At 34.0% G+C, this 12,132-nt stretch overlaps 1 protein-coding gene across 7 annotated transcripts in view; it reads right to left on the bottom strand.

Annotated features, from left to right (window-relative positions):
* The window catches only part of LOC145321990 (uncharacterized), a 28,395-nt gene extending 22,241 nt beyond the window's left edge, over nt 1-6,154 (bottom strand). For all 7 annotated transcript variants that reach the window (XR_013880473.1, XR_013880474.1, XR_013880475.1 and 4 more), the window contains exons 1-4: nt 6,039-6,154; nt 5,486-5,554; nt 4,763-5,133; nt 3,944-4,049 (exon numbers count right to left, since the gene is read on the bottom strand). Coding sequence is in view for 1 of the 7 variants with exons in the window: in XM_080163712.1 (XP_080019838.1) it covers nt 3,944-4,049; nt 4,763-5,133; nt 5,486-5,554; nt 6,039-6,128 (636 nt within the window). In the remaining 6 variants the exon portion in view is untranslated. The remainder of the gene's footprint in view (nt 1-3,943; nt 4,050-4,762; nt 5,134-5,485; nt 5,555-6,038) is intronic.
* Between the last annotated feature and the right edge of the window lie 5,978 nt (nt 6,155-12,132).

Raw genomic sequence — 12,132 nt, 5'->3', positions numbered from 1 at the left:
TTCCGGCCATTTCCGGCCCAAAAAAAAAATTTTAAAAATCAAAATTTCATCTAAAATTAAAAAAAAATGCTTTAAATTACATTTTTCATTAATAATTTTTCAAAAACCAAAAACCTTAGGTAATGAAGATAATTTTAGCAACTTAAAATGTGAAAAAAGGTTGAAAATTGACAATCTTGTGTCAATTTGAAAAATGTTGGTAAATCTTAAAAATTTGACGGATTTATACATACATTAGAATTTAGGTTGACTATGGTCTTTAAGACACGCCATATCCAATAAAATTGCAATGAGAAGGTCTAAATGTTTTTCTGAACCAAAATTCTACATACCCTGGCGGTTCCAGGGATATATCATTAGGGCCGTACGGCTGGCCAGAAAGCTTTTAACAGGTGGCCGACTAAAAGCCGGATTTGATAGTTATCAACCATAAAAAGTAGCAATTTTAGTTTTTTTGCCAAAACTCATGCAGGGAGTTATTTTTTGGGATTGACACACAAAAGCAAGTTTGTACAACTTTTTGGGGCAGACTTTTTTTTACATACGCATTATCTGCCACGGGTGAACCGTTTGGCCGATACGCACCGCCAAAGGCACGATTTTTTGACGATTTTTCAAAAAATCTTGGTTTTTTGCCCCTTTAGGGGATGACGGAGCCGATTTAGCGACTTAGGACACTTCTTCACTGATGTTCAACTTTTTGAGGCGGACATTTCTTGACCTATGTATCATTTACCTCTGGCGGACCGTTTGGCCGTTATTCGTCGCTGAAATCGCAATTTTCGGCGATTTTGCCGTTCACGAGGTTTTAACGACCATTTTTGAGAGGAAGGAGCCATCCAATCAAGATAGCTCTGAAATATTTTTCATTTGCAAATTAAATTGGCTACATTTCATGTGAAGTAAATTTTTTTGTGCGTCCAACCGTTTTTGTTCCAGTTGAAATTTAAAAAAAAGGAAAACAATTACTAATTACACCAACCCCATGAAATGTATTTCCCCCCCACAAGAAACAAGTTTGGGTGAAATAATTTTTTAAGACGCAGGCTCCAAATTATCTTATTATTGATTATAACACTATAATTATGAATTATATTATCTTACCATATTTATGCATAATAATTATGATTATCTTATTATTATTATTCAGTTATAGTATTATAAGTATTAATTATCATATAATGTAACCTATTACAAATCAATCAATAAATTATATTACATAACCTATTTTAAATCTATCAATAATAACTCATATTAATTATCATTATCTTTTTATTACTTATTATTTATGATTTTATCATTATTAATCATATAAAATATCCTATTACTAATTGATCAATACTTATTCATATTGTTATAATTTTTTTTTATAATGTAGTAACTATCACCATTTCTAAATTACTTTATTTGATTATCAATTGAACTACCTAACCTAATACATATATTATAGTAATTTTTATTACTTTTTAGTTTATAAATAATTAGTAAAGATAAATAATAAGTATTCAGATTTACAAAGTAATAATCATTAGAGATTAATCAGATAATTAAAAGATAAATTAAAAATTACCAAGTAGTAAATATCAGTGATTGAAATGTGCAATTAATTATCAAAATTATGATGTACTAACAATTAGTGTTTAATTAGTTTTAAAATTACAAGAAAAAAATAATTATAATTAAAAAGTAATAATTTTTCAACTGGAACAAAAACGGTTGGACGCACAAAAAAATTTACTTCACATGAAATGTAGCTAATTTAATTTGCAAATGAAAAGTATTTCAGAGTTATATTGATTGGATGACTCCTTCCCCTCAAAAATGGTCGTTAAAACCTCGTGAACGGCAAAATCGCCGAAAATCGCGATTTTGGCGGCAAATAACGGCCAAACGGTTCACCTGTGGCGGATAATGCGTGAGTAAAGAAATGTCCGCCCCAAAAAGTTGTACAAACTTGCTTTTGTGTGTCAATCCCAAAAAACAACTCCCTGCATGAGTTTTGGCCAAAAAAACGAAAATCGCTACTTTTTACAGTTGATAACTATCAAATCCGGCTTTTAGTCGGCCATCTGTTAAAAGCTTTCTGGCCAGCCGTACGGCCCTAATGATATATCCCTGGAACCGCCAGGGTATGTAGAATTTGGTTCAGAAAAACATTTAGACCTTCTCATTGCAATTTTATTGGATATGGCGTGTCTTAAAGACCATAGTCAACCTAAATTCTAATGTATGTATAAATCCGTCAAATTTTTAAGATTTACCAACATTTTTCAAATTGACACAAGATTGTCAATTTTCAACCTTTTTTCACATTTTAAGTTGCTAAAATTATCTTCATTACCTAAGGTTTTTGGTTTTTAAAAAATTATTAATAAAAAATGTAATTTAAAGCATTTTTTTTTAAATTTTAGATGAAATTTTGATTTTAAAATTTTTTTTTTTGGGCCGGAAATGGCCGGAAACCGGTCAAAAGACCGGATTTTAACCATTTTTTCAACTCTAGGGGTCATATCCAGTGTTGAGGAATTCAGATCAGACCTTAAAGCAAAAATCATCGTTGGGGCGTACCCAGGAGGGGGCTTGATTTACAGATACCCCCTAAAAACCGGAAAAAACCGGTTTTTTATAAAAATCCCGGCCGGTTTTGGCCGGATCCGGCTCAAATTTTGCATGGAGTCATCCTTTGGTATTCCCCACAGTTGATACTTGATCTGGCAAGATCCCAGAAAAGTGTGGTATATCTACCCCCCCCCCCCCCCCCTTAGGGACCGGATAGCAATCCGTCAAATTTTTGGACCGGATTTGGATTCTTTCAAGAATCCGCCAAAAAAAATAGCTGATTCCCGCAGATTCCGGATTCTTATTTTTGGCGGATTCCGGATTATAGCAATATTTTAAAAGGCTTTTAAAAAAATTAAAAAATTTAAGTGCTACATATGTCCTAAAAATTAATGTTCTTGGTGTTCTCTATAATTCACTTCCCAGAATCGAATCAGATTTTAAAAGATTTTATATAGGTATAATGATGATATTCTTTGCCTTCAAAAAGGGGAGTTGAAAGAAAAAACTCAACACGCTAATTTTAGCCTACCAATTCAGAATCCAAATCAGCTATTAGAAAACGGATTTCGGATTCGGATTCCAAAATTGACCAATAATTGGGCGGATCCCGGATTCGGATTGCAAACCCTAAAAATAATATTCCAAATTGTTGGCTACAGCTGAAATGGATGTGAGTGACTAACTTTTTAACGTCCCTCTCGTGGAACATTAGAAAGTTTCGGATATGAAATGTAAAGTACCCCTCTGTTATAGGGAGTACACTGTGAAGATAAGACTGCAAAACCACCACGCACCAAATTTCTGTGAAAGAAAAGCAACAATCATATTAATCAATTTATGTGCTTACATTGTTTTCTTTTCAGAAAGCACATAAATAAAATGACTGTTGCTTTCCTATAACAGTGGCTCACCTACTTTTGCAAAGAGGTGAGAATCATATTGTAAACAAGTATCTGGGTGTAAACAACTTTAGCATCCCAAGTACTTTGATAGGGCATTCTTCCCATTATAAATCTTACTGTCTGTAATAACCTTCACTATCAACTGTCTATAATGAATTATTTATATCGTAATATTAATTGTCTTATTTTTTAGGACTTTTTCAACCTTATTCCTTATGATGTTAACCATACAATTCATTTTTCATACTAAAGAACTAAAGATGTGAAATATGATATGGTACATTGATGTTGAAAGACAATCGATTAGAGGTTTGTTCAATTAAAAAGCTGAGACTCAGGTATGTGTTATCTAGAGAGCAACCTACTCTATAAGCATCATCTGTCTGCTCAGTACATGAAAATAAGAAAAAGATACCAAATATTGATCGAAAATCTGAACCAAAAAATGATTTGCAACAAGAAAATATTCATATTCAAACCTGAAATTTGTCATGTCCCCATTTTTCGACAACATCTGCTTTCCACACACGCTTGGGGGGCTCTTTCTCCTTCTCTTTTTCTTCCTCCTCTTCGTCTGTTCCTAACCTGTAAACAATAATGGATATATTATTACTTGAAACTAACCAATTGTCAGGGGTGTATATTCTGCACAAGATTTATTTTTTTTCCCTTGCTACAAATTTTTTTATTTCCCCCCCCCCCTAGATTTTTCTTAAAAAGTAGGGAGGAAAAAAGAAAAAAAAAGAACTCTATATTTTATTTATTTTATCCCTCCTACCACACATTTTTTTAGTTTTTTTTAACCAAGGAGGGGGGCGAAATGGAAAAAATGTTTTCAGTTTTCTTAATTTTTACATTTTTTTCCCTCCAACCACTTATTTTTTATTACACCCCCCCCCCCCCCTGAGCCGGGGATCCCATGCAGAATATACACCCCTGCGGCAATTGTTTGGTTTTTCCTAGCTTAACCCATAAAAATTTGTTGTTAAAAAAGTTAAACATCAACATGTTTGAACTGGACGTACGTACGGACATTCTGGTAACGATTAAAGAGTTGCTTTCTAAATTATACCTATCTTCTATAGAAATTACTTTGCAAAGTCTGAAATCGATAGAACAATTCTAACAAAAGCTTCTCTTTTAAAAATCTTTGAAAGAAATAACAAAAAATAAGAATAAAAATAATTCTTGGTAGCTTTCATAACACATTTAAGTTGTGTGTAAATTAAGCTGTTAAAGCCTCTGTAAGCAAAGGACACATCAGCCATTGTTACATTAGAGAATTGAAATATTAATACCTGTCATCATGCTCATAGAACATTCCTTTCTTGGGAATATATTGAGGATTCTTTTTATCATCATCATCATCTACACCTGATCCTTCTTCACCCTCTTCTCCCTCTACATCTCCCTCACCCTCATCTTCACTTGAATAATCATCTTCCCCATCACTTTCCCCTCCGCCATCCTCCCCACTATCCTCGCCTCCTCCTTCCTCACCGCTGTCCTGCTCCCCGCCCCTGTGCTGACCGACCACACCCCCTTCTTCTCCCTCTTCGCCTGCACTCTGTGCCCCCTCTCCCCCGCCCTCGTCGCCTTGTTCGTCAATATCATTGTTCTGGGCGGGAGTGGGAGAGGGTGACTTGGATGGTGCAGCTTCTTTCTCATCCTAGAATTTAAAATAATGGATACCTAATTGTAAAATTAATAACAATGGACCGATATGTTTCTTCTTTTTATTATAAAGTGAAGCTTCTTAAAGGCCAAGGAAAGGTTAACCATAATGAGGAAGGGTACCACCAACCTCCCAAATAAAATAGCTCCTGGAAAAAAAATAACCAACAAAATTTTTGTTTGCTTTTTCTTTCTAAACCAAAAATTAAAAGTGAAGGATAGACTTATTACTCCCATTCCATCTAGAGAATTTTTAAGGCGTAGCTGCTAGTTAATCTAATACCATATTTTTTTTTTTTTAAATCAAATACTCACAAGCCAAGGAAAGCACCATATTTATTATTTACCTTGTTACTTTTAGGGCTGTTTATATGTTCGTCCGCACTTTCATATTCAGATTCCGGATGCTCACCTCCCTGAAAAGAAAAAAAAAATATTTTTAGCCTGTAACATCTAGTTGTGAATTAAATGAAGTGAATTTAACGAGTTTGCTGGTTTAAAATACATCATAATATGTATTTTCTGATTCCGAGACACACTACAAAATCAGATTTTTGACAGGATCAACCAATTTTGTCGCTTTATCTAATACATTTAGCGAAAAATAAATGCTTAAATAACTGATTTCCGCACTTTTAAATTTTTTAGTTTTGATAGATAAAACTTGGCGGATTTATCTGGAACATATTCGGATTGTTAATCACTGTTAATAAAACCTACCCCAGTTGATTTAGATTTATCTCACTTGTTGGCTATACCTTATCCAATCAATCACCATAAATTAAACAAACGTCCCTAAAGTTGTTAAGCCAACGAATACGTTAACTTTATCAAAAAAAATCTCTGAGGAGTACTGTAATAAACAGCCCAATGATCCCTCCCTCTCTGAATAAAACCTACCCCGGTTGATGGCTTGGCTTCTGTTTCTGACAGTTCTGAATCTGACCCCTCCCCCCCAGAAACCTTTCTTCTCCGCCTGGTATCTGACATTGTGCTATCTTAAAATTTGAACATTCTTATATAATATTGTTAATATAAAAATGCTATTTTTTCTTTGCTAATTTCATGTCATTACTATTTGGGTTGAATAAGTGCATTTTTTCGAGCTTTCATAAAATAGTATATACTCCAATTTACTAGGTATTATTTGGATACATATTTTTGAAAATAAGTTAGTAAACAGTAGAAAAATATGTCTAAACTTTTTTATTGCATAATTCGTTTTCTTTCACAATGAACCCCTCTGGTAAAATAGAAATATAGAATTGGATATATATTATGACTGGGAAAAACTTTAAAATTAGCTTGCTAACATGGAACTCAGTTCTTGGTCGATTCGATCATCCATTAGAAGAGGAGGGGATGGAATAACGGGAGTGTACTAATAATAAATCCATTTCCTTTAGGTAGATAGAATTAAATCTATTTTACATTTATTTAAATATTAGGGTGGTTGGCTAGATATTTATGTTTCTAAACCCCTTTCTCATGCATTCAATATACGTAGATAGATGATAGAAGCGCAGCCGCTAATAAACCCATTACAAAAAGTAGATAGTTACAGTTTATTTTGTCTTAAAGAATACTAAACCTACTGAAATAATTAAGTCTATATATATACATGTAGGGCCAGGGGGATGGTTTTAAAGGCTATTTCATTTATAAATGTGATACTTAGGATAGCTTTAGGCTATTTTAAACTAACACCCTTGACGCAGAAGGCGCAACCCCTAGCTATCACAGTGGCCCTGCAGCGTAGTGTAGTGTATCTTTTGTAAACAACTTTAGTCGACGCGATATTTTAGCCAAATCCCGACAAAATTAATCCTTTTAGTAGGTGTTAAAAACATCATATCTTTGTTCTTATTTAAGATAAATTGATAATATTTTTTGCATAAATAATTTAATTATGACCTCATTTATCGTTTTTTATAAAAAAAAATTAATATTTTATTTTTCTTAAGGGCAATTTAAGTCATTAAATATAAGGTATTTTTGAGCATTTCCTATAAGCCTAAAAATAGAGATATCGTTACACGCAGAAAAACGCGGCAAGAATATGCGCTTATTCGTGACTGTGCAAAATTTTATTACATTTGAACCGTGGGAAGTTCACCCCCTCTCACCCCGTTAATTTAGCCGCAATTTTAAGGTGATTTTTCGCGATTTGCGCTATTTCTCAGTGTAGTGTTATATAAACGGGAGATTATTATTGTATTCTTAACATTATATGTCGTACTATAATTGAATTTTTATTGAATGAAAGAATTGTTTATTAAAGCAAAGATTTTCTATAAAGGAGGATGTGCATAATTCCCATTTGGGCAGGGGGGGGAGGGCCGGGGGGGGGGGTTTACTCGAGAACCCTTAGAGCTAGAGGGAGCTAATTTTGGATTTAAGCTTCTATAGAGCCAAAGTTACTTTTAAAATTATCTTCAACCCCCCACCCCCCCCCAAAAAAAAAATTATTGCTGACCACCCACCCACCCCCAAACCCCTAATTTAGGGGGGGGGGGAGGTGGATTATATTATAGGGTGTTTCTCAGAAACGACTTGAGATAAATGGAGCAAACCTTAGGATAAAACTTTTGTAGGCCTATATTTGATTTTAGAATTATTGCTGACCACCCTCCCACCCCCAAACCCCTAATTTAGGGGGGGAGGGCAGGTGGATCATACTATTGTGTGTTTCTCAGAAACGACTTGAGATAAATGGAGAAAACCTTAGGATAAAACTTTTGTAGGCCTATATTTGATTTTAAAATTATCGTTCACCACCTACCCACCCCCAAACCCCTAATTTAGGGGGGGGGGTTGGATTATACTATAGGGTGCTCCTAAGAAATACTTGAGATAAATGAAGCAAAAAACCTTGGGATAACACTTTAGTAGTCCTATATTTGATTTTAGTACTATCGTTGACCAATGACCACTAAGAATAACTGAACTAAGTTACAATCACATATTTGGCGTTATCCTCTTAGAAATTTCTTTTTCAATTTTGTACCCCCCCCCGACTACCGACGAACAACTATTTTAGGTTAGGTTAGGTTTTAGGCTAGGGAGCCGAGCGCTGCGGCTAGGCAGGCAAGGGGGCCGAGTGCTGCGGCTAGGCAGGCAAGGGAGCCGAGCGCTGCGGCTAGGCAGGCTAGGGAGCCGAGCGCTGCGGCCAGAGTTCATAGTTGGCTGTCGGGGGGGGGGGGGGGGGGGGGTTGCTCAAATTTTCAATATTGAAAAAAAAAATTCTAAGAGGATAATACCACATATTTTATTTTGAGTCTTTCCTTCTAGGGGCTTGTGGAGCAAAAGTCCCCAACACTAAAAATAGGAGTTCTCAGCTTATTTTAGCTGGTGCCTTCGGCACCTCGGGGCTAAAAAAACAAGTTTTAATCTCAGAATTGTACATTCTATATCCGCGGAAAGCGTGTTATATTATGATGCGAGAAATAACTATTCTTTGATATCTTTAGTATAAGCTTAGAACTCCTATTTTTAGTTTTATGGGGTCTTTTTGTCCAAAAGGCCAATGATGAAGGAAAGTCCCAAAATAAAATGTGTAATGCTTACTTAGTTCAGTAATTTTGATAAAGTTTCTTTTAAAAAATCAGGTTGATATCTTGAAAAAGAAGCTGAGAACTCATATTTTTAGTGTTTTAAGGGGTCTTTTGCTCCACTAGCCCCTAGAAGGTAAGTGTCGAAATTCAATTTTCTAAGTTTTACCAATACATTCAGTAACATAAGAGACTTTACAAAAAGAATTAGGTTGATAACTAAAAAAACTAGCATACACGAACCACCCAAAATTTGGTAATGAATTTAATTTCCTTTAAGTGTACAAACTTCCCTTCCTTAGGGTCAGTCCATCCGTCCAGAATGGATAGCTTTTTTTTTGTTAATTTAGGCATGTTAGAATTGTCCTATCAATTTCAAACTTTGCATGGTGATGCCCTTAGTAGTGAGGTACAATTTAGAAAGCGTAGAAACTCTATAAGCATTACTGGTATGTCCGTACATCCATTTTGAACATGCTGATTTCTACATTTTACTAACAAATTTTTATGTGATATAATTCATCTGATTGACCTAATTTATGGTATACTGATTCCTAGGAAAACGCAAAGCAACTCTATAATCAAGTACTAAAAATGTAAGTATGTCCAAAAACATTATTCTGTATCAAGCAGTCTTTCAACAAATTTGCTTACAATTTTGATTATCCTCTTATACATTTATATTCTGATTGTTCAGTTCTGACACTATACACGGGTTAATGTCCATTTGTCCTACCATTTCTGTGCTTTGCTTTTATGAATGTTGTCATCCTTGTAGAATACAAATCTAAAATCAAGGAAAAATCCAGATTTTAAAATATTTGGGTTCTATCCCTAGTGTTTTTTTTTTTTAAACACAAAAGTTTGAATAGTATTAACCACCAACCCTTTCCCCTTCAGATTAAGGGGTTTTGAGGTTGGGTGGAGGGTCAATGATATTTCAAAAGCCACTTTAGGCCTACAAAAGTTTATTACTAAAGTTTGATCCATGTATCAGATGTGGTATATGAGTAGTACACACTAGTATAAAATAGTATTAGGCCTACTAATGTTAAATCCAAGGTTTGCTCCATGGTTCTCAAGTGGTTTCTAAGTTATACACACTAGTGTTAAACACCAGCCTCCCACCTTTTTCCTTTGCCATAAGAGGGTTTGGGGGTGAGTAGGGGGTGAGCAATATTTATTTAAGTATTAAACCAGCCTCACAGCTCCCCTCAGTTAAGTGGGATTGGGGGTGGGTAAGTAGTCAACAATAATTCTGAAAATAACTATAAGCCTACAAAAGTGTTATCCTAAGGTTTGCTCCATTTATCTCAAGTGGTTACTGAGAAACACCCTATAGTAAAATCCACCTGCCCACCCCCCTAAATTAGGGGTTTGGGGGTGGGTGGGTGGTCAGCGATAACTCTAAAATCAAATATAGGCCTACAAAAGTTTTATCCTAAGGTTTCCTCGATTTATCTCAAGTTGTTTCTAAGAAAAACCCCATAGTATGATCCACCCGCCTCCCCCTAAATTAGGGGTTTGGGGGTGGGTGGGTGGTCAACAAAAGTTCTAAAATCAAATATAGGCCTACAAAAGTTTTATCCTAAGGTTTGCTCCATTTATCTCAAGTTGTTTCTGAGAAACACCCAATAGTATGATCCACCCCCCCCCCCCCTTAATTAGGGGTTTCGGGGTGGGAGGGTGGTCAGCAATAATTCTAAAATCAAATATAGGCCTACAAAAGTTTTATCCTAAGGTTTTCTCCATTTATCTCAAGTCGTTTCTGAGAAACACCCAATAGTATGATCCACCCGCCCCTCCCCCCCTTAATTAGGGGTTTGGGGGTGGGTGGGTGGTCAGCAATAATTCTAAAATCAAATATAGGCCTACAAAAGTTTTATCCTAAGGTTTACTCCATTTATCTCAAGTCGTTTCTTAGAAACACCCTATAGTATAATCCCCCTGCCCCCTCCCCTAAATTAGGGGTTTGGGGGTGGATGGTCAATGATAATTCTAAAATTAAATATAGGCCTACAAAAGTGTTATCCCAAGGTTTGCTCCATTTATCTCAAGTCGTTTCTGAGAAACACCCTATAGTATAATATTTTGTAAAAGAATTTTTTCATTAAGTCAACAAAATTTTTTTTTTTTATACCTGTCCAGAGAGTCGATCTGGAAGCCTGCAGGATCTGAACCTGGAGGCCTATCCAAAAAATTCCAAAACTTGTAGATAATATATTATATAAAAAACTTTTATTATATTTAAAACTATCATCTAACTCAAAAGATAAAGCCGTTACACCATGTTTAAGCAAATGTGTCAGAACTTCTGTAATGTGATTTGAGTAAAAAAGTACGATTTTTAGTCAAAATTTGGCATATTTTGCTAAATTAACAGTAGAATTTATAAAATATAAATTATTTTTTTCAGACTTTCTAATTAAAATACATGTTATCCCGTTTCTAAAATGGTAGAAATTAAGTCATAACTCCTAAAAATAAAAAAGTTATGATGTTTTCAACTGATGAGGTCACGATTTTTAAGCAAAAGATACGCTAGGGCCACTGTGCTATATTCAAAGATTAAAGAATAATTGGCCTACTTAATCCATGAAAATAAAAAAAGTTTTGATATTACGAAAATAGCATAAAATAACGTCAAGAAATACTAAAATTCTATGATAAAAGAGTTTTTCATAAAGCCATTTATTTGTTTTGTTTAAAACCATAGAAAAACAATAATAAATAGTCACAAAAAGTACAAATTTCACTTTAAGATTTCTCCTTGTGATGATTGTCCTAAAAACACACACACACACATCTTGGATATGCCGCAATTGTTACTGCGCAAGCGCAAATTGTGACAGAGTGTACAACTTTTAATTTTTAAATTTTTTAATCCTTTTGTATTGACTATTTTTTGGTATGCATTCCATTTTTAACATAAGAATATATCATATTGTAATGATACTTAACATTTATTTGGTGATGTGTTCTCTAACATCAAAAATTGTACAAGAAAAAAATATTAAATAGATATATGGTAACCTCTGTTAACATGGCGAGCTAGGCTTATAGTAAACTAGCCACAGCCCTTCTCACATAAGGTTTCATAATATTTACAATAAATTATTTTCCAAGAAAACTTTTTAACAATTTAGAAAAATACGCAAATAATCGAAAAATATCGTTAAATACTTAATGTCTCAAAGTTTAAACAAATCTTTATTCACTTTTAACTTAACTACAATTGAATTTTATAAAATCAATATTAAAAAAATAATTATTTGTTTGATCAATATTATTATTGGATGTAGTTTATTATTGTATATATTTATCAAAGGATAATTTATATTTAGTAATTTAGAGGTAATATTGAGTAATTTTTACTACAAAACCTTCAAAAGCAAGTGTTTTCTATCAAAAATGTATATTATATGTTTTACAATATTGGTTTG

Source organism: Acartia tonsa, chromosome 6 (genome assembly GCF_053477335.1).
Source record: "Acartia tonsa isolate MP-2025a chromosome 6, ASM5347733v1, whole genome shotgun sequence".
In the NCBI taxonomy this organism is placed as follows: domain Eukaryota; kingdom Metazoa; phylum Arthropoda; class Copepoda; order Calanoida; family Acartiidae; genus Acartia; species Acartia tonsa.
The sequence above is the reverse complement of the archived record's forward strand: the minus strand, read 5'-3'. Positions and strand labels throughout refer to the sequence as shown.